Source organism: Coloeus monedula (genome assembly GCF_965178545.1).
Source record: "Coloeus monedula genome assembly, chromosome: 2".
NCBI lineage: Eukaryota > Metazoa > Chordata > Aves > Passeriformes > Corvidae > Coloeus > Coloeus monedula.
In genome coordinates this window covers 33,292,869-33,316,098 of record NC_138782.1, presented here as the reverse complement: position 1 = coordinate 33,316,098, position 23,230 = coordinate 33,292,869, and the positions used below count along the sequence as shown (strand labels likewise).

The following is a 23,230-nucleotide window of genomic DNA, read 5'->3' as shown; positions in this document are numbered from 1 at the left end:
AAGACATTTATCTCTAACCTTCTTCTGATGAACTGCCTATAAATCCAGCTTAATTTCATTTGCAGAAGAAACCTGACAACAGCTTTTCTAAATAAAGACAAAAGGGATCCCTTAGCCAAAGCGTGCTAAGTGTTTGCTTTGGATGAGTGTAGGGAGGCTGCTTTTTCAGCCAGTGTTTGTTTACCTGACAGTTTTCTGATAAGCAGTGTGATTCCAAAGCCCCACTTTGTGACAGTGCTAACACCATCTGCCAGGTGCTGATAGCTTGTTGAAAAATGCTGTCATCAGCACCAAAGTGCTGATGGAAAGTTCTTGCCTCAGTAATCACTAACATGCTCATATTCTGTCTAATTGGTTGCTGCCACTAAAAACTATTATTCAGGGGAAAAAAAAAAGCACAGGTCATTTTTCTTTATCATGATAAATTACTTTTAGGCTACCTTGCACTGCCACTGTTGTTTATTTATTGCTTTCTTTTTCCTGCCAATTTTACTTATCTCTACTCTAGAGTGAACTTTATTACCTTCCTGTGATTGCTCTTGGTACCTGATTTGATGACAAATACTCATAGAAAGTTTCATCTGACCTTGATATAGTGAAATATCTGTTAAGGACATACTCTCTGCTAGGCACAGTGGGCCAGTCTACCTCCTGAGGTAGGGGTACAGTGCAATCATTTGAGTAATATTTATTTGGTGTCAGTTGCTACAATTAAATTTGTACCAGATGAAAACCAGGACAGATAGTTTAAAAGAAAATCTATACAGAAAAATTTGGAAATACTTTAATAATCTAGAAACCACATTCAAATTCATTTACTTAAGGGTAAAATAATATACTATGCAGGTTGCACAGCCATGCGTGCCCCAGACAGTTCACTGATGGTGGCTGAGTAAAACAGAGAGCCTTCACAGTTTTGCACTGCAGCATTGAGCTAATAAAAGAGAACATGTGAAGAACCTCAAGTGTTTAGAACAGCTGAGAACATAATGTAATATAACTGAAGCCAGAATCAGCTCTCACTTGTGTCAGTATAATGTGGACTAAAGCTATTTTGGCTTTAAAATGCTGTACTGGAGATTTTAGTCTGGCTCCCTGTTTTTTGGCAGGATTTACCTTTCTTTTGCAGAATGTTCTGTCTTGCTTTAATGAAAGCTAGGATGTCAGCATCAGCCTGGCTGTCTCCAGTCAGAGGAATAGATGTACTTGAACTTGGTGGGGTCCTGAAATAAGAAAGTATACCCGTGGACTCAAGTGAGTAAGAAGGTTTATTTTTCTGTCTCTTTTCACCAGGAAGGATTTTGCTCTTTAGATGCATTGTTAGATGTGGCACAATTTAGTGGAGAATTGTCTTAGGACTTCTTAACGGTCTTACGTAGGTTCCTAAGATTAGCCACTATCTCTTTAGTGTGGGAAGGCTACATGCTTATCAGCTATAGACCTCTCACAAAGGGTTAAAAATATTGCACTGCTGAGTCAAAGACTTACTTCCAAGTGGAAAAGCTTAATGTCGTGATTTTACCAGTGAAATGATGGATGTGACTACGCCATGTGTGTGCTTCCTTCAGGCTGCTGTACATTTGAACAGATCAATAGAAGTTTTGCCTACTGTGGGGGAATTAAGTTTTCATACATACACAGAAGCAAACAATCACGTGGCATTCAGGACATTTCCTGACAGACACAAATCCTTTATGCTGCTGAGTCTCCACTCCCAGCTCTTGTATCTATGCAGTGAAATAATTGACTTACCACTGCTTTTGACAGATCCTCTGGTGGTGTGAGATGATGTAATACAATGAAGCTGTTCTAATCAGCTGAGAAATGTAAGAATTTTCTCCTGCATCTTTAACCTTGTTTAAAGATTAAGCACTAATGGGGAGATTAGAAAAACAGTGACAAAAAATTACAGTACAGAAGGACAAGTGGAACTGAAGGGAAAACCTTTTTTTAAACATATCCTATCTTCCTATCTCTGTAATTATATTTATTTTCACTGTTCCCTACTGACTGTAGCAGTAGAAGGTTTGTGGGACTGACATATACAGCAGTCTAATATCCTTGTCTTTGTGCTACTAATTAAGTTCTCAGCTGCTGAATCAGTGAACCAAAATGGAAAAAAAAAAAGAAGAAATTACTCTGAACTTAAAACTCCCCTATTTTTATGTAATTTACAAGGTGATCGCAGAACACCAATAAAGGACTATTCTCGACTGATTTTCATTTATTTAGCAAAAAAATAAAAAATAAAACCCCACAGTATATTTGAGAAGGTACTCTCTAAATTCCACTTCAGCTTCTATTTTTCTTCTGCTTTTCTTAAACCCAAATGCAATTTAAAACATTAGGTTTTGGGGGATGAAATTTTCCATGACTTTTTTCTGTTCTAGAAGTGGATTGTTTTGGAAAATGAAAGAAAAAAAATGCCTTATGCTTTGTTCTTTCTAATGCAGTAGGAAAAATAGTAACTTGACTGTATTTTCCTAAGGGTGTTAATAGCCAGAGCTGTTGAGCACAATAAGAATATAACTTCTGGAAGTAGAGTGGCTTGGCATAATGTTTCAGTGGGAGAAAAGAATGTGAAAATAAACACACTAGAAAAAAAAAGGAGGCTGAAAAAACCAGTGGTTTCTGTTAATCTGCTAAGCTAATTTTAACAAAGCAGCACCTCTTTTGAGAAAACATGACATATAACCTTTTCCAAGCCTGAAGCTGTTGCCATTTTATTTTAATAGAATGATTTATGGGAGGGAGATTAAAAATATTTTAAGGACAAAATCACAGGTATGAAAAAAATCTCTGCCTAGTTCCTGCATTCTACAGTTCTGCAATACATACACACTCTGATTTCTCTTCTTTTCAAATTTTTTTTTTGCTTTTTCAGACTTCTTTCTCTGAGAAGACAGTCATGAAAATTCATAAGCTTGTAGAGAAAAAAGCCTCAGGCCAAATGTGAAACCACCTGTGTAATGCTGATGATGCAGCAGGTTGGTCTAAAGTTATTTGGCAGACTGCAGTTGTTTTGGAAGTTGGAGGAAAATCTGCAATTTTTTTTTTATTTTTATGTTTCATGGAGACTGTTTTTAAATAGAGTGATGAAGGATGGTCAAGGCATTACATTATTTTGTACTTTTTTTTCCCTCTGAGTACTCCAGGTACAGTTTTTACCTTGTTTTTAAAGTTGGGTTACCAAAAGTGATTGAATTCTTTTTCACAGCTGGATCTTCATAAGGGCTGTCTCTTGTGGTGTCTGAAAAACTGGAATGGGAAATGAAGAAATGAGAGAAAATGAAGGAAATAAAGAAAAGAATATAGCCCATGTGTAGGCAATATTAATACACTAATTAACTACAAAGAAGATTTTTTCAAGATTTTAAAAAGTCTATATAAAGCACTTGTTTACTGGAAGAAGATTTTCAGTTTAATCCATAAGATGATTATGTTTATGTCAAGAATGTGGCTATGAAAGAATGACAAATAACTTCATAAAAATTATACTTTTAGTATTTGCCTTCTAAGCCAGGCTTGTAAAGCACTTTGATGTATCTGATGTACAGTTTGTAATGATATGTTTAGTTCCTAAACTGACTATTAGCCAAGTGAGGCCTTAGCTCATTTTCCGTTCTTTCTTTAGTCAAGCAAAATTATTACCAAAATCAGTGAGAGTGGATAAAAACTCAGTGAGGACTTTGGGATGGGGCTTGTTGATGATAGCCAAATACATTGCAAACAGCTGCTGTGCATTCCTGCTCCTGCAGATACCATTATCAAGGAAGCTGACTGTTAGGGAGGCAGCTTTGTGCCACTGGATATGTAGGAACTCTCTCCTTTTCCCGGGGGTTGCATATACTGCCAGATCCGGTGCCAATCTTGGAGTGGAAAAACTGAATTACTCAGTGTAAGGATTTTTCCAGTAGATGGCAGGATTGGCAAGTTCTTGCTTTTCTAACTCTGCAGTAGTTTGTTCATTGTTGGCTGACGAATTGATATTTCTGGCAAAGAACTTGAAAAGGGAAAGAAATTTATTACTAAAATTTTACTGTATTACACTGTGCCAGATTCAGTTTTGCAGAAGATATTGTGCCCAGGAGTATAAGTCATTTTCAGTCGAACAGCTCCAGGTTTCCTGAATGAGTCTCTTTAACTCCTCGAGTCCCACACCATTCACACCTGCCTAATTCAACTAAAGCAATATCGTATTTAATGTTAATAATATTCTGTACTTTATTACACCTACATATTACAAGAGCTAGAAAGGATGTGTGATGTTATTACCTACTATGTGGTTTAACAATATCTGGGAACCTCATATCGTTGTTCTGCTTTAGGATTTCCAGAACATTTTTTCCATTGATTTGGCAGTTCTTAAAAATGAAGTGATTTAGTGTTTTAAATTCAGTTTTCTAAAAGGCCTCTATGTCTCTGCCCTGAGATAGTGAGGCATCCAGGTCATATGACTGTGGTTTAATAAATCACTACACATCAGCTGAACCATAGCAACTATCCCTGACTCTGTTCTTAGCCTACAACAAACGTAATGTGACTTAATGTGATTCTTTTCCATTGCTTTCTTTTCATTGAAATAAGCATCTTTGCTTTCTCTTTGCCATGCACAAAATACATAATTTTATAAATACTGTGAGTCAGCTGAAGTATTTTATTTTTAAGCTGCAGTAGTTTACATGCTTGAACTACTTTTTTTTCCATTGAAATGAAAATAAAATTATTATCCAAAATTGTTAAATCCCCATTTGAAAGGGGATTTAGATTCTGATTGATTTAAAAAACTTATGTACTACAGGTGTGGTTGGGTTGGAACTCTAGGGGTGTCACTTTCAAGTGGATTCCTGGACCCAGAGACAATATGGCAAAACATGCCTTAGGGTGCTCTGGGAGAATTTGGCACCCAAGGGAAGTGGTATTAAAAACCCCACTTTAACTGAGATGATGCCCAGAATCAGGAAATTAACATTACAGTACTTAGAGATGGACCTTAACCTCCTATCTTGTGCATGTGGGGTTGCAAGCAGACATTTTTATTGTGGGATGCAAACTGTTCTCCTGCAAGTTAAGGAAATTTATAAGCTTATAACTATTTTTTGAAGTGACTCAAAGATCTGTTTCCACATGAGAGGTTAACAATTAGGGTACTAATCTAACCAACGGGTCCCTCAGTTTGGCACAACTCAAATCCATGTTTTATATATCCTAGAGATTTCTCTAATTCCTAGGCTAGAGGGATGGTCTGTACAGGGATAACTTGCATCCTTCATACCGAAGTTCTGATAATGGCCTTGCAAGATAAGTTGAATCATAAGAGGACAAAAGTGTAATTTTGATGTGCAGTGGTTTGTAAGCTCAGATGCAACTTGTTCCTAGCCCGTTTTTAGAAGTCAGGACTTTCCTTCATCTGAGTGTTAGATGCTGTTCCAGTGATGCAAAAAAAACGAGAAATGTTCTAGTAATTCTCTAAATTTAATGGAGATTCATTATGCCTGCATGGGGTGGGGTAATGATACCCCTCTTTGTGTGCCCAACCTGAAGGACTGGACATCTCAGGATGCTCAACAAAGCCAAACAAAACCATGCCTGACATGCTTTAGTGTGATGAAAGTCTTCTTCAAGCAAGGGGTTGGATCTAGAGATCCCTAGAGGTGCCATTCTACATTTCTGTAATGTGCAAACAGGCACTCACATTTTGGATTTGGGTGGATGTGCATGGTACGTAAGTCCCGTCTCTTTGTCTGTCTCCTAAGCTTTAACCTCTAACATTATTCAGCTTCTTTTGACAGTGTATAATTCCCATTTTCATTCTGAATCCATCTGATTTTTCCTTGAGTTGAGTTTAAGAAATCTCAAAGACTGTCTCCTGACAACTTCAGCAGAATCCCTGCTTTTTCTGGAGATTAAAGGTAGTCTGTCCACTTCATAGATCTGTTTGTTTTTATAACCTAGTACCTGAAGTTTCACTCAATGGATAACTTGCTTTTTTTTAGGGGGAGGGGGGAATCCTCTGTTGGGGTGTATTTCTCAGTCAGGCACGGGGCAGTGGTCATACAGATGTACACAGTGTTGCAGCAGCGTTTCCCTTGCTGCAGGAACCCAAGGGCCAGAGACAATTGATCCATGGACTGATCAGCTCCATCAAGTACATGGGGTAGGGGAGCTGGAGCAATGATGGTATGAATGCTTAATTTGCCAGCTGAAAAACAGGGGAAAATCAGGTAGATTAAAATGAAAAGTGGAAAGTTTGAAAGTGTGCAATCTCTGTAATGTTTAAAAAACCTCAGCTGCAGTTCTCCAGTTATCTGAGCTTTGGACATGAGGGGAACAGATGTTCAGTGTACAGACAGGAAAGATTCAAGCTGCATAAAAGCTGAGCATTTTAGTAGCTGGCTACAAAATTAAATTTGGCCTAACTTGGAAATTCATAGATAAATTGTTCCAGTTGTTGCCAAAGAATGTGAAAACCTTTGAAATGTCACTAATTGATGATGTTATTCCCAGATTATGTTTTATCATTATGTAACACTGCATAAAATTGGCAGGAATAAAAAAGGATTAGACAGAAAATGCTATAAAACATATAAACATTGACCTTATTTCACATAGCCTTAATATAGGGGGTAAATTTTGCAATCCAGGACAATAATTGTTAAAAAAATCTGATGCTAAAAATCATCAGAGAACATGAATAGTTATTTGAAAATATCTCCAAGGGAATTTAAAGTGCCAGGAAGATTCTGAATAAGAAACAGGACAGCCAGGGATTCTGAGATTGAACATACTGTGGGACTTGCTGGAATAGGACAAATGAGACTCAGTAAAAGGAAATGAGTGAGGTTAAGAAAGATTTGGCTGAGATAAAAAGGAATGCATTCCTTCCGAGAGAAGGAAAAAAATCCCAAATTTTTATAAGATTTGAATAACTACCTAACATTTATTTGATTCAAAGGGAATACCAGAACAGTTCAAAACTATTGAAACTAAATGTTCAGGGAGAGAATTAATTTGAAGAGACAAGGATCTGATAAATTCCTTAAATGAAAGCCATTGTGGGAGAGACTGTACGAGGAAGAACAAAAGTCTGTGCTTGAATTCTGAATGTGTGGAGCACACATGGAGTGCTGAGCCCAACATGCATTTTCAGACTTTTCGCAGACTTGACAGGAATCCATTAAGAGACATAAACATGTACACAGTATGAGTTGCAGGTAGCACCACAAACTTCCAGATCTTCCTGACTGAGGCAGAAACGCTCACTATTCAACTCCTTTATTAACACAGACTAATTTTGACACTTTAACAATTTAGCCATTTCTTTCAACTGAAAAAAGAGACATGTTTGGCCATGAATCAAGTGCCTTTTAGATGTGTGTATCCTTCTTAAGCTTCAACAAGATTACCAGCTTCCCTTCTCTGTTATTGCAGTTATAAGTTTACTTAGTATAAAATGCAATTTGAACCTTCCCAAGGCTTAATTTTCTCTGGTAACATGACTAAGGTGTGCCAAACAATAGCAATCCACACAAATCATGCATTAGAAGGTGATCAAAAGACTTTGTTCAAACACATATAAAGATCTCAAGAAAGGTTAGGAATATACCTGTATCCTTTGCATGCTGAGATATGTAACTTACTATTTCTAGACTGAAAATTGTATTTACATCCATTCACATTCAGGAGTTTGTCTGAATGGTTTTACTGCATACTTACTCTGTCAACAGCAGTCTTAGATTTCTGACATAAAGCCTGCTAAGTTTTAGATCTTACATCTATTGAACACACCTGTTAACTGAATTCCATCTTGGAAACAGGTTTTATTTACACCACATTATAACAAATACGATTTATGTCAACTTTTGCTTTTGTGGCTGGTTGTTCTGCTGGGTGAAGATAGAAATATCATTCCAAAGAAAGAGACTGTTGATTTCTAGGTGAGTTAGAAAAAAAGAGCAATTTGTGTCTCAGGACTGTGTAACCGAGAGAAGCGCCTGTAGCCTGGACTCATTCTACACAAAAGTTCCTGTGTCAGCTGGGGTCAAGGAAATCCTTGGGAAATAAATATTCTACTATTTTATTCTTTTAAAGTCTGTGAAATTTGAAACCTTTACTCTAAAATGTTATTGCCTCGGTAGGGGAAAAAGTAAACTTTCATGCACAGTGGGATGTTAAGCCTGTAACTCCTGCCTCAGAAAAAGCAGAAACAGTGTTTCTACTTCCATATACACCCCACTGGAAATGTACCTGACGAAAATATGTTTAAACAACCTAACATAAAATAAGATCAACTTTCTAGAACCATAGGAAGGAAAGAGTACTTGGCTTTTAAAGATGATTGCAAGAATATTGATAGAGATGGGAAAATAAAACTACATTCATCCCAACTCCCTCTACAATTTTAGTTCCAGAAGATGAATGTTCTGTGTCTGTGATGTGTATGTGAGGATGATCCGGTCAGTCTCAGTCAGTATGCCCATTACTTAGACACAGAGAAACTGTTCACTGTGAAGAACATCTGCTTTTTTGCAGGAAATCATGTGGGGCAGTACAGGACTCTGAAGTAAGCTTGGCAGCTGAAAGCAAGCAGGCACCTTTCCCCATTCTAGTCAAAATGCCAGATGGACTTTTCTTAGACCTGTCCTCCAGTAATAAACATGAATAGTAAGGGCATTGGATAGAAAAGCTAAAAAAAACATAAAGAAGCCAGTTATGCAATTTTCTTTCTGAGCTAGGGTAGGGGAAGGAGGATTCACCACTGCTGGAGGCCAATCTCCCAATGCACTGGAAAGTGCCTGGGCATTACCATATATTCTTTTTAATTCTAGAATTTTTAATTAGTCTGAAAAAGCTATTGCTCTCCCAAGCAATGCATCAGCACACCAACTGAAATTTGTTGTTCCTAAGATCAGCAGAGCAGAGAGGTTGTGCAAGAGGTGCTTAGTTCAAAGGACAGTACAAAGTTAAAGAGAGTGACAGAGAGTGACAGTCATGGATTGCTTGCACTAATTCAGCTGACTTTGTCCTAAGCTAGACCAAAAATGCTTTCATGTTCTCTCCATCAGCTTTTCTCTGGGACAAGTAACCTTCAGCCTGAGACCAGAAATGAACAGCACAAACTAGGCCTAAAACCTGCCAACCATTTGCAAAGTGATTAATGCCTAAGTCTGAGAGGATACAGAATACGAACCAAAGCAAAGTATAGAAGACTGGAGTTGGTTTTTGTCAGTTTGAGACATCTGAAAATGCCTTCTCAGACAACTTTAGAGGACTATGTCTATCATTTTCTGTACCGATTATGGAGCATGTACTACAGATACATGAAAGTTTAAAATAGAAGATATTTTGCACTTTTACGAAAATTCAGTATTCATTCTTTAATGGCATGTAGGAGATATGTTTGCTGAAAAGCAGGAAACATCATTTGTGCAGACTATTGTCATAAAATTTTAGGTAAAGACACTCAGAGAAATGGTAATTGTATAAGGAGAAAGAGGGAAGAGAAGGAGAAAGAGAGCAAGAGAAAGGTGAGGAGGGAAAGAGGAACAGGGAGGGAGAAAGGAAGAAGGAATTTATTGTCCTTGAGTATGGAAATCTGCACAGTCAGGTATGTAGTTTCTTGCACTCTATTTCCCTGATGGTTATGAAAAACTTTTTACTGCAAATTTAAATTAATGGTTTTGAAATCAGAGGTGACTGTTGATGAAACAACCAAGATGATTACATTTTTCTACTGTAGATGATGCACCAGCATCTTGCAATATCAAATATAATATCATTGTGGAATAATATGCTGCATAAATGTAGCACCATGACATTTTTCAGTAGCAAATCTATCTAGGATATATATGAAATAATTTAAAAATCTTTTTGAAGTTCCCTGCATACAGACCAGAAGAGATATAGTCTCCTCATACAGCAAAACTGACTGGTAACAGTCTTGCCTTTCTTAGCTGTCATGGGGCCCCTAGAGAAAGGTTTCCAAGGTTCCAAGACCAACAAGTCAAAAGAACTGAGGTAAAATAAGCTACCTTCAATAGGTCTTCCAAAAAACGGAATGATAAAATTTCATTTTCTACACAATCATTTCTGTTGTAACTGAAAATACAGTGTTTCAGTGTGACGCTTGCAGAAGCATTCTGGAGAACTGCACTTTTACTAAAACTGCATTTTTTCCCATGTAAGGAAGGAAGAGAAAAATAAACAGTTTACCTGTTAGTTGATAGATGCAGTGAGGATCTGATAAACTGTGGATAAACAGTGGTAGTATTTGGTGAGGCAACCATCTCTGGCTTTTCCTGCTGGGTTTAGATTGAAAAACAAAATTATGAGGATAGGATTTTTTTAGAGTGCTTCATAATGGCCTATAAATTTCAGCAATAACAAGGTAAGCAATGACTCATTCAGAAAACACAGAGTCTGAATCACACAGTATTTTCTCCACTTGCACAAACACTTCTGAACAAAGTATTTAGGATTGGTTCAAGTATTTTTAAGCTCAAGTTACAGGTTTTTAATATGTAACAGCATGTGTTCACTGATTTTAGTTTCTTAGGGAGCTCAGATGTATAGATAGGTCAAGATCTAAGAAATCAATCCCAATTACGTTTCCCAGTTTTCTAATCTTCCACTGATGAATCATGAGAGGTTGAATCCTGGACCTCTCCTGTTAAGGGATAGAGAAAAACGTGCTGCAGTGAATTCAAGAATATTACTTGCAGTGCTTTGAAAAGCCTAAATATTTAGACAGGAAGGTGACTAAAACATCATCCTCTTTGCCACTAATATGGTTAGGGCTTCTAACTGGAAAAGTATTTGGCAATGTTAACTGGCAGCTAAGCTACTTAGGTGGCACTGTATGGATAACTAAGTTCCCCATGTTAAGTTCTGTATTTATTTTAGGCTTTTTTCTTAAAAATACAGTTTAAATTTATACTTTGAGAGAGTATTCTCTAATGAGAACTAACCAAAATATGGGCTAAACACTTCTTCGTTTATAACAACTTTTCCTCAAGGAGTAAATCTTCTCTTCCAGCTAATAATAAATGATACAGGATGGACTGCACTCAGCACATTTTTTCATGAGGCTGATGTACGTTTCCTGACAGTGCTTTGTTGTGAGATGCTATATCACTACTTGCAAGCCATTAAATAAGTGTCAGGAGGGGAGCATAAGAAAGCTATGTTGTTTCAGTAGAGTGCCATTTTCAGACTGGCTGTGCTATGAACTTCTAATACACTGGTTAAAATGACAGCTCTTTAGTTCATTTTACACAAGTCATTGCATTAGAGCACTCTGTGCTTAAACACTGGTGGCCCTCAGCTAGAGAGTGAGGAAACACACTCTGTGCTGGGAGCTGCTGACCCTCTGGGAGCCTAGGCAAGCTGAAAAGTTACTGGAGTCTTTGCAAACAAAGGAAGCTAAAAAGGAACGACTGGCTGCAAAAAACCTGATGAAACCTTAGTTTTGCTAGCAGTAAAAAAGATTATTTTTTGCAATCCGATAATGTTCCTTCAGAGTTGTTGGCATTTTGGGCCCATTCTTCCCTATCAATCAAGTTGTTTGGGAGAACATAAAAACGAGAAAATAGAGCAGCAAAAAATGGGTTTGTTTGATTTTTTTAGCTTCACATAAGTATAATTCACATTACCTTTGTCTAACTGACACTGGCATAAGCACAGGTGAACCAGACCCCAAATCCCCCCATCCTTCATACTCCTTTCTATCTAGTCAATTAACTACTTATTTAAGAAATATTATATAAGAAGTATTATATAAGAAATGTTATATTTACTTGAAAATGGAATAAATATAAAGTGATTTCATACCTGTGATTTTTTTGCTTCTTCAGACCACCAGACTTCAAAGTCTTTTTGCAGCTTCATCTTCACTTTTTTCATAAGAAGCTGCAGGTGCTCAATCTCTACCTTCAGCCCTTTGAAGTGGCTGTAGACTATTTTATAGCTAATACAAGAAGAAGTGTATTATAGATTATATTGTATTATAGATTTTACAACATATATCTGAACAAAGGTTTATCCTACCTAGAACAGTTAACAGAGTTTTAAACTATAAAATAATATGTAATAATCAGAGATGCAGAGGACACAGACAGATGGTAGAAGGAAACTTCTCATATTTTATGAAAGTTTTACTGGACAGTAAGTGCAAGAAACTTATTCCACAAACTTTTTATTTCATAAAGAAGTTAGTGAAATTCAAGTGGGATCAACATTGATTAACAATTAAAATACAGGTTCAATCAACTATGAAAATGATTTCTTTTGAATTCTCAGCATGTTACCATTAATAAATAACTGGTCATCTCAGATTCAGATAGGAGCTGAGACTGATTCCCCTTTCAGATGGAAGCTTCATTACTCTCTTGGCTATCAGACGCTTGGAAATTTATCAGGAGTATGAAACAGCCAGAAGTGTCCCCAGAGATTGTGAATAACATAAATGCTAGCAAAATACTTGGTACTGATATCCTTGTATCTATTTTTGTTATCCTCCTGGCTACAGTGACATTAGAGCAAGGATTGGTTAACCAAAGTGTATGCAGCATATTATTTACACTTAGTGAGTCCTGTATATCCTGAAGGTTTTCTTTAGGTCAAGAAAGGCAGGACTTTTCTGAATCAACCCAAAAGGCTCACAATACATTTGGATTCAAACAACAAGTTTCAAACACTAATCCTCAGGAAAGACATTAAGCTGTTTATATTTATTTTTAACCTTTAGCTCAAGCATAAATTTTCCTCTCTCATCTACTGTGGCATCTGACAGACAAACCAACAGCATATACACAAACTTTAAAACTATTAGTGAACCACAAAGCTAATATTTTTTAAATGTCAGAGAAAACCTTGAGGGTATCTGTGTGTGCAGAATTGTAATGGGAATATCCTATCAGTATAATTTATCTTCTGAAGGATGGTAGAAATCTGAGGCAGAAATAATACCTTTTTTTTTCTTCTTCAATTTGCATTCGAAGATTCTCTTCTACTGGATCAAACGTTAGTTCTGCAGAAGGATTTGAAACAGCTATAGGAGAAATTATCAGATTTAAGCAATGACTAGATGATGTCCAAAGAAGCAACTTCTAACTAAAATAAAAACTAGCTTTTAAGAGGTAGTTAACAAAATGGGGGTCATTATCCATTTCTCTCTTCTGGAAATGCTTCTTCAAATTCCTTATTTAGGCCTTACTTAGTAGAGGACACAGTCAATAACTAGTGGTTTGAATTAAATTGCTTATAATTGGGCTTTTTCCTCATTAAGGACTGGAATATTAATTTTAGATATAAATAAAAGCCAGTGAAACATTCATATTTGGCATAAAACACTATCAAATGCATTCAACCAGTGTTGGCAACAGTTTTGACAACAAAAACAAGACCAGAAATTGTTGCAAAAAGAAGAGACACCAGTAGCTCTTAAAAGAGAGATTAACTTTGGTAAGCAATAAATTCAGATAATTAGTATAAATAAGGAAAATATCCTGAAACTATGTGAGAAAATTTTCAGGGTAAAGGAGAAGGAAATACCTTAAGAGTAGCCTAAGTTAGCCTAAGAAAGCAGTTTATGATTTCCCTATCCTGTAACAGAGCTATTTAACATGCAATAAACAATATGCTTATTCTGAGAGATGGTAGAACAGTCTTTCCATCGTAGTTTATATGTTCAGTGGTGAAAGGAAATGTAAAGTTACCTACTAATGTTACAACAGTTTCCGTTTCTAGGATGAATGAGAAGAGCTTTAGGTTCCCAAGAAAACGTTTGACCTTTTTAACTCAAGAAAAGTGAAAGAAACAAAAGATTTGCCGTACAATATATGCAAGTTTCCATCCCAACTCTTATTTCTGCCAAGAAAATAAATTCTATGTCAGCCTGTCACAAGGCCTGAGGAGTGCACCCCTCTCTTCAAGGAGATGAATTCTGTCTGGAACAAGAGGGCAGCAATGACCCCTCTCTGCCTGTCAGCACACCAGCTGAAACCATTAATCTTTTGTAGTAGCACCCTATAGCTTAACACAGACGAAGTTGAAGAGCATTTTATCTCATTACTTAGCTCAAGCATGTTAATACAGACAGCCAAAGTGGACAAAGCCCAGGCACAAGTCTCATTTCATACACTGAAAGGCTTTGCTGCATGTGACTGCAAAAGAAGAACAGGGTGAAGACATTTGTGGTGGGGAGGGTACTCTCAAAAGATAAAAATATAAACTGTTTGAAATGTTAAAGTGAACACACAAGGCAGGAGGCGCAAACATCACAGCAGGAGATGCTACAACAGTGACATTGTGAAATAAGTTATACCTGAACACAACAGATAATAAAAAGGCCATCATAACCATGCCAGGACTTTAAGGAAAGCAATAAACCTTTCCATGATTACAAGGGACAAGTATTTTCTGATTTGTCACATTTCACCCCCAAGAGAAGGCATAATGTGGGAAAACACAGAGCTACAGAGGGAACTTGTGTGGAGACACTCATTGCAGAGCTCCCGAGGCTTCACGCTTTTCTGAACTCTATGAACACACAGCAGCCAGACCTGAGGGAAATGTGCTCTTGTGGAACAAACTGAAATAATTTAGGGAGTTACTGGCTCCCAAGTGAGCCATGCTCACAGACCATGTGAGAATCCTTATTATGTTTCCATGAATATTCCAGCCAGACCTAGTGTGAGCCAATTTCAGGTCAAAGGGGACTCTCCTGAGCACACTGAAGTGCATTTGTCCTATTTGCACAGTCTGTGACAGTGTCTGAGTTCAGGAGGCAGCAGCTCCAGCCCCTTATAGAGAAGGGAAATAGTATAGGGTGGAAGAGAATAACATCTTAGAATGTTAACGCTGTTTCTGAAGTGAGGACTTCCCTACACAAAAACATCACCAAATTCTGCTAGTTATTACACAGTCATACAAGACCAGAATATAGCTTTCCTTCCTTGGTTTGCTATGACATCTAGTACTTGGAAAAATATTTTTATGTTAGCTTTGAAAGGTCAGCCAAACTTAGGCAAAATTTTGTCACTTGTATATAAAAACAGCAAAAGAAAGGGGTTTTTTTTCTGCTGATTACATGTTGTAGAATGGATTATTTGGTTGCACACTACCTTCAGAAATAATAATAAAGCCTTTTATATGAGATGAAAACCTTTATCATAAACAGGTCCCAGCATCCTCACCCATGAATACAGCTCTGCCCATTATTCCTAGCTGGTGAGGAAAGGCAGACACACAGCTGTGGACAGCAGCACAGTTTTGTGAACAGCAGCACAGTTTTGTGAACAGAAAGAGATGAGTATACTGCAAGCTGGTGTGGCCCTGGCAGCAAAAATAGCATTGGATAAATGGCTAAAACGTGCACATCCCTGTGCACATCACTGAGCTCGGGTGACAAAAGCAGAAGAGATCTGATCACAGTGTCAGGTGAAGCCCAGTAGTAAGTAAAGTCCAGAACATGCCTACTGGGCACTGCTCTGTAAGTTCTCCAGTGTCTTTTCCCAAGCTGTTGCAAGGCCCATTTCAGCTTTTTGCCATGCCTGCCCATTGCAGCAGTGTGTTTGGGAACTGAGTAACATTCTGCTCTAAAGACCAGACCTTTTGGAATACACCTGCTCTAACATATACAAAGGATCATGGCTCTTTCCTAATGTTCCAAGCAAAAAGACATCTAAGGTCTGGCGGACTGTATTTCCACAGTTATGTTTCCTGCTACTTCTGCCTTTTCCTCATTCCCTGCTACTTCTTTTCTCCCCTCTCCTCCTCTTTACCTTTCCTGAATCCCTGAAGTGGCCTCTTTCTGCCCCTGGGCTTCTGCTGCCTCACACCCCTCTCCTCTTACCAGTCCAGGCAGTCTCAGCTACAGCTGAAGCAAGGAAGCTAAGGCAGAGGGTACTGGCTCACTGTATCTCGTATTTAATGTCAGTAGTCTTCAGTACATAGGATCAGTCATTTAAAAATAATGCTAGAGGGACACTGAATAAATAGACTGTAAAACATAAAAAGCATAAAAATTTACTCACAAATTTAATTTCGATACCTAAGAAAAAAATACTTTCTTTTGGCTACAGGTTTTTTTTCCTCTAAAGAGTTTCTTTTTATTGTATATATCTTCCTTCCCATGCAGAAACAGAAAATGTATATTAACCACAGATATACAAAGTACATGTAAATTACGAAGGACTGAAAAATCATGACATCAGCTTTTGCCCACTTACATGAAAAAATTTGCAGTACATTAAAAGATGCAGTAGCTACTACTAGGCTACTGCTAAAATATTAACTATCAGATATCACTTCTGCAACTGCACAGAACTCAAAGTGGTATCTGCTTTGTTCAGTCAGGGTTGACTTTTAATTCATTGATTGACAGTTTGTCATATGAAGCTCAGCTGTACAGTTTAGCTCTATACTTTTAGTGCATCAGCTGAGATGATTTCACTCTGTTGGAGTGTAATACCCCATGCACTTTTCGTGCCCCAGTGACTTCTCCTGGGCAACAAATGCATTTGCTGCAATTTAATCCGGGATAATGCAGCCCCAGGCTTCAGGGGTGTGGGGAGGTATGACATGCATGTTTAGGAAAACATTGGCTCTGTGTATACTAGGAGTTTCTGTTGGCATATCTCCATCCAGTTCTGTACAACAGAACTATTTTGGCAGCAGTCAGCAATGCACTGATAACGAGTATTAGTTTCTTTACATTAACATAACTGCGCATACAGCTGAGTGGCAAAAATTATGAATCCTAAATTGTGAAGTCTTTTTTAAGAGTACTGAGTCACAAGATAGAAAGAAGAGACTGACAGTGCTACACTGGGTAGGGAAATATCCAGCAAATTCTATGCTTACTTTCAGGTTAACTGTTTTTGCTTCATCTTCATATACAACCCATTTGGTGAAGGGAGGCACAGGATACAATTGATACCAGCTGCCTGCTTAGAGACGAAGGTGACCTCTGCATGAGTTGACAGTTCACATGACAAAAGTTTGTAATTTTTGGTGCTTTTTTGCCCATAAAGAAGATTGTAAGAAGCATTTCAAGATATAATTATTTTATTCTAATGAAAGGGCCAGTTTTGGAGTACAGGAAGTAGTAAATTTTACAACAGTCTACATGTCAAATCACACAGTACCAGAGAGAAATTGTAGCACCTGCTAACTGGATCACTATTTCAAAGCCGTGTGGAAAGCATGGATGAAACACACTATTTCTAGCATGAGATACCAAGTGTTATCACTGTAGTTTACTGCAAGCTGGCAACAACCTGAAATACTCTGGCAGATTCTTGTCTACCGTCAGAAAATTCTGCAAGAAACTCTCTGTGACCCTGAACTTTATACTCTCTGGGGTGCTTATATATTTCTCAACCTGAGTGTATCCTGGAAGTCAAACTCCTAGGGATTTATTGTCTTGTGCCTCAAATAACATTGTGCCCTGCCCTCCAGCTGTACTTTTGCAGTCAAATATTTTCATTTTTTTCACTGGATAGTCTTGTGTTTATCTGGTTAAATTTATAGTCTTTTGAAGTAACCAAAGTTAGAACTGACTTCAGTATCCCATTCACATATTTACTGCTTTATTTATCAGCTTTGCAGCTTTTGGCAAACTTGAGCTTTAGTGCTTTCAAACTGGAACATATGTTGTAACTTTTTTTTTTTTTTAAAGAACTACCCATCTATCATTATTCAAGATAATCTTACAAGTAATTCTCCTCTTTTTCTTCATTATGCTTCCCCTGGGCCATGTCAGTGTATGTTTGTCACTGGGTACCATATATGTACCTTATACAAAAGCAAACATGAGCAGGCACAATGTAACTCAGGGGAAGATGGAAATATCCTAATGTCTGGATGAGTTTATATTGTGGGTTTTAGAGCAATTTACTTAACCCTAATTTAATAGATTTTTTAAAAATTTCAGCCAGTTTGTCATAGAATACATTGAAACAAACTGTCTTATTTTCATCATTTTACCAGTTAATGTAATGGATGCACAGGGGATTAAGGGCATGTGTATTTTGTTGATTTTGATTTTTATTTTAATCCCTGAATTTAATAAAAGAGTCCATTGCTATGTTGCCTTTTTTGTTGTTGTTTTTTTTTGTTTTGTTTTTTGTAACATTGCATTGCTTATTGTTTTACTGGCTCAATACTGGCTCAAACTAACTTCCAATGTACACCTGGAAAGTAGAGCTATTTTTCCCATCTCAGTGAGCTGTTTTGCCTAAATACAGACTCACACTTCAATTCCCTCAAGTTTCTTCTTTGAAACTAGTCATCTATACTTTCCTTCCTGAAAATAGATGGCATACAAAACAGAAGGCGTTACCTCCATGTCAGCTGCACTTAAGCCATGCAAGCTTCTGAAACCATCATGGCTAAAAATTCTCTGTTGCTTTCCAAATATACAAGTAAAATATACTGGGGGGGAAAAAAAAAAACCAAACCAAAACCCAATGCTTCAAGTTTAATAAGTTCCATACATGCCAGTTAATCTAGTGGAACAATAATATAGCTGGGTCTTAGCCAGGAACCCCCTACTAACTCAGATTCTTGCCTACACTTAATAAATACTTTTTACCATTTGATTACATGAGATTACTGTTGCATCATTTATCTTGTTCATAATATTAGATAAAATCATACCTGATATGTTTGAATGATCTTTTCCTGCCTCCCAAGAAGGGGTGTGGTTTGTCATGCATAAGCTTTGAGGCTTTGTAAGCATTCATTTCTACAAAACCCAAGGGCTTCCATGGAAAAAAAAATCAAATCTCTTTTCTAAGCTTTTTCATGCTCTTCTTGAAAGAAAAGGATGGAAAATTCTTCTGAAGTCTGTTGCTTATGACAAACGTGAGACATTAGGAGTATACCACCACCAATATCCAGATTGCAGTTCAATAACCACCACAACTTTTGTAAAGTAATGCCTGGTCAAGAGAAGGACTTGACTGAGAATAATATAGCACAACTTTCCTAAGAATAAGACATACCTAAGGGTGCTAAAGGTGCATAAATGTCACAGATTACTGTGCATGAACAACATACACGGGCATGGGCAGTAAAGTCTGTGCTTGCAGATCACATTTAGGAATGTAATGCGCACAGCAGCTGTGGGATCAATTCAATAGGCCTAGTGGTTTCTAAAAATAAGAGGTGTATTACCTGCATTCTGCATAGGACTGTCTGTGGTTGTCAGTACCAACGTTCATGACAATGCACAGAAGCATTTATTCTGGACTGTACACTAAATTTATAGCAATGTCATTCGAAAGAATATTAAGGAAAAATACATGCTTATCCTTAACTGCTTCTGTTTCAGCTGTGTACAGGTATAGATGGGCCATGAAACTGATGTGTAGCTTCAAGTTAGACAATAAACAAGGTTTTGACATTGATTCAAGAAGTGAACACTAACCAAACAAATGTACATGGAAGTACCAGTCTGAAAAACGTTGATCTTTCTGCTATAGGGTATTAGTAAAAGTCCTTTCATCTGCAAGAGACAAGTAGAGGAGATGGAAAGCACAAAGGAAAGACACACCATTATTGGTGAAATCAATATATTATGAGCATGGGGTTGCACTATCAATTACTTAGGTTAACTCTTGGCTCAAATAAGACAAAAGGTGTTGGGTTGAAGCTCCTCTATCACAGATCTGATGGGTTTTTTCTATGCAAATAGAAGAGAGATGTACTAAGAACCCACCTCAGTTAGGTGTACAGTAAAGACAAAAGTACTACAGAAAGTTTTGTTTCCATTCTCCCACATGGCTACTCCACTCATCCTCTAAAACAGTTTCTTAAATGCTTTTTTAAATGTTGGTATGATGTATGAGTTTTCCAGAAAATTTCTGAAACCACAACTATAGGATTTCATGTCACCAGGAATGTCATTCTTTGAGAAGATTCATTTTGATGTTGTTCAGAGATCTGGCACATGTGTTAGATTAGGGCCATGTGCAACTTGAGCAGTTGTAAGGACCAGATTATGGTTTTGGGACCCCCTATCCCTGCTGGTCACACTCATATCCCACATGGGGTGCCATGCTTTCGCTGGTCCTCCCATGCACATACCTGCTGGCTGCAGCTGCAGAACAGCTGGGCTGTCTGTGCTGGGCCACCAGCTCAAGAAGGTACAAAAAATACAGAACTATTTGGGGAGTTCTCATATTTCAGTTCTTTCCTATGACCTGTGAAGGAAAGGACACTGGGCTTGATGTTCTGGCAGCTGTTGGCTGAACTACAGTGTACTGTATACCGAGAAGAGACAATCCTGACATATCCAGAAACAATTACAACTTATCGACAAGATTCTTATCTGGAGAAGTTATATCAAACCTCTGCACATTTGTGGGATATTATTAGCTACTTGTTCCAAGTCATTATTTATTTTGGTCTCAAATATGCAAACATTTTTCAGCAAAGAAGGAATGAATTAATTTCCTTTAGCTATTTCAGCAAAAAATAAAATGGCAGAAGTTTTTCACCAGACCTGCAGGTTGTTCTGAAATGCTGGATATCACACTCACCATGGTATTTCTCATTCTTGTTCTGTCCTTTACATAGTCAGCTATATAGAAATTGCTATTCTAGGCCTGACCTTGAAAAACTCACAGAAACACAGATGTGGAAGAGCTCCATTTGTTGTTTACAGTTCATTAGATTACCAAATTTTTGTTTATTACAGAGAGCTTTCATGGAGGAAAGCTTGATTGAAACAGAACTAGTCAAGCTGCCCAACACACCCACTGGACACGGCCAGTAAAAAGAAGCTACAGAGCCTTAAACTCCATATTATTCTTTGTTAAACTTTCTACCAACCTTTTAGAGCCAAAAGAGAGAGGTACTCAAAGATATACTGAAGCTGAGCAAACAAGCTTAGGCCTAGAATCTGTAGCCTGTGTGCATAGAACCAGATTTATTTTTTGTTTGACTCCGCCTCAAGTCCTGTTTTAGAATCACAGAATCATTCCGGTCGGAAGGGATCTTGGGAGCCTGTGTGGTTCAAACTGCTCAAGGTTGGGTGAAAACTGAACCAGATTATGTCCAGACATAGCACGAAAACTCCATGAACAGACATCCTGCAAACTTCTTTGGTGACTTTTTCAATGTGTAACTACCCCCACAGAATCTTAGTATCTTAATTTAAGAATCAAACTAGAGAATTGAAAACTTCATCTCCACATTCTGTCTTGCTCACTTCTTAGACACTAGAAGGAGTTCCTAAATAATAATGCAACTCACACTGAACTTTTCAGTATTTCAGAAGAAATACTTACTGCAAGAAAGCTTACAGAGACTGCAAGCTGTTCCAACAACAGTGAAATGCCGAAGTCAGTGTCAATAGAACTGAGTACTGGGTAGCTGCGCTACAAGTTCATGACTCCTAATAAAAATATCACTTGATCCAAAAATGTCTTTGCTCTTTTCTGAGATCTGATATCTGAATTAGAGTGGGTCATATGGGAAGCTTAATAGGAATGCACAAGTAATCTCGGAATTTTCTCTGACAGTTCAGGAGGGCATATTTGCAAAGACTTCCAGTAAATATCAGTATTCCCTTTCTTGAAGACAAACTGAAAGGGGAGACTCATGCCTAACCCTAGATTTTAACACTGCACATAGTAAAACCTGCTAAAAGGAGTAGTAGAAAAAATACGGCAAAAAAAACCCCCTATAAAATGCCCTAGAAGGACTGAAGAGAAACCTGTGGAAAGAAAGGTCTGTTTGAGGCCTGAAGGGACAGGTGTAAGAAGTGTCTTCTTATTAGAACATACTCCTACAGTTTTAAACTTAATTCCTATGTAATACTGGGAAAATCCCAAAACATATTACATAAGAAGAAACCTCAAGTACTGTGGCAAGGGAATCATTGCAGCTTGTCCAGCTGCTGCTTTGAATCCATGGCTTTTTTCCGATTGTGATCATCTTCACAGAACAACTTGGGAGACACAAAAATAAAAAAAAGCTCTTCAAGAGCTTGTAGTTTCAGCCATAATCTATGCTGACTTGAAGCACAAAATAGTATTCAAAACCAAGAGAGTAAGTTTTTTATGGTGTGTGACTTCACAGTTACCACAGGATGTAGTCTAATAACTTGCAATGTCCTACACAACTACATATATATGTTTTCAAAATTAATCGTCCTTAACTGTTTCAAAAACTTAAAAACTTATTTGGTAAATATTTCTAAAAGTACCTAATATGTTACAATAATTGTACAAAGCAAATTCAAAAGTATCTCTATTTTGGCAGAGTAAAACTCTTTTAAAAAGGCAAAGAGGTACTGGTTTTGAATTTTCATCCGGTTGTGCTATTGGTATCTTTGTCTTAGAAACAATGAAAAATCAACATCCTTTTTAGCAAGCACAATCTTAACAGCTTTCTGGCACTCAGAATTCCTATTTCCTTTGAAATAGACTAAAGGAATTAAACTCATCCCTAAGGAAAACGGCCCTGATGCCACTAGAGGTCACCCTAGGAATAAAATCAGTATGCTGCATGCACAAGAACTTTTACAGAAACACCACTGTTGCTTGACATTTCAAGCACAAATGCATAGAAGAACATAGCTCACAGAAACATTGTGAATATCAAAATTTTGAATTCCTAAGAGAAATCTTTCCCTTATTCTGAGGCTACTGCAAACTGACTACACTGCTGTTTAGCATATTTTAGCCCTTGGATGCCTGGTAGCACTGGGGACATGTTGCCTTATCTCTTGCGAGAAAAAACCCCAACCAAACAAAAAAAAATGCAACCAACCAACCAAAAAAAAAAAAAAACCAAAAAAAACCAAAACAAAACAAAAAAAAAAAACCCCAAAAACAACAACAACAACAACAACAACAACAACAAAAAAAAAACCAAAACAAAACTCCTTGAAATTATGGACTTCATATTATTTCTCTGAAGTGCTTTATTTAGCCCATACATAAGATACCATTTTTCAGCACCAAGAATGATAGTCTTAAAACAGGCCATCTATTACTCTCCATGGACTATGCTGGATTTGTGTGGGAAAACACAAACTGCCAGTTTCCTCAGCTTCTGTCATTTTGTGATTGAAAACACGTGTGTCTCTTCATTTCATGGCATTAGTACAGATCAAGACTCTTCTGCTTCATATGAAAAAAGTTAAATGTCATCTCAGTTCTGGTTTGTAAAGCGGTGAAAGAAACCAAGCCCATTTTTTTAAATATGGATTTATTTA

At 37.4% G+C, this 23,230-nt stretch overlaps 1 protein-coding gene across 1 annotated transcript in view; it reads right to left on the bottom strand.

Moving 5' to 3' along the window:
• Window positions 1-1,060: 1,060 nt before the first annotated feature.
• The window catches only part of KIF6 (kinesin family member 6), a gene marked incomplete at both ends in the record, with an annotated part of 153,620 nt that continues 131,450 nt past the window's right edge, over window positions 1,061-23,230 (bottom strand). Inside the window, 5 exons of the mRNA XM_082303415.1 lie at window positions 1,061-1,223; window positions 3,169-3,258; window positions 10,213-10,301; window positions 11,830-11,965; window positions 12,967-13,048. Of these exons, the coding sequence (XP_082159541.1) occupies window positions 1,061-1,223; window positions 3,169-3,258; window positions 10,213-10,301; window positions 11,830-11,965; window positions 12,967-13,048 (560 nt within the window). The remainder of the gene's footprint in view (window positions 1,224-3,168; window positions 3,259-10,212; window positions 10,302-11,829; window positions 11,966-12,966; window positions 13,049-23,230) is intronic.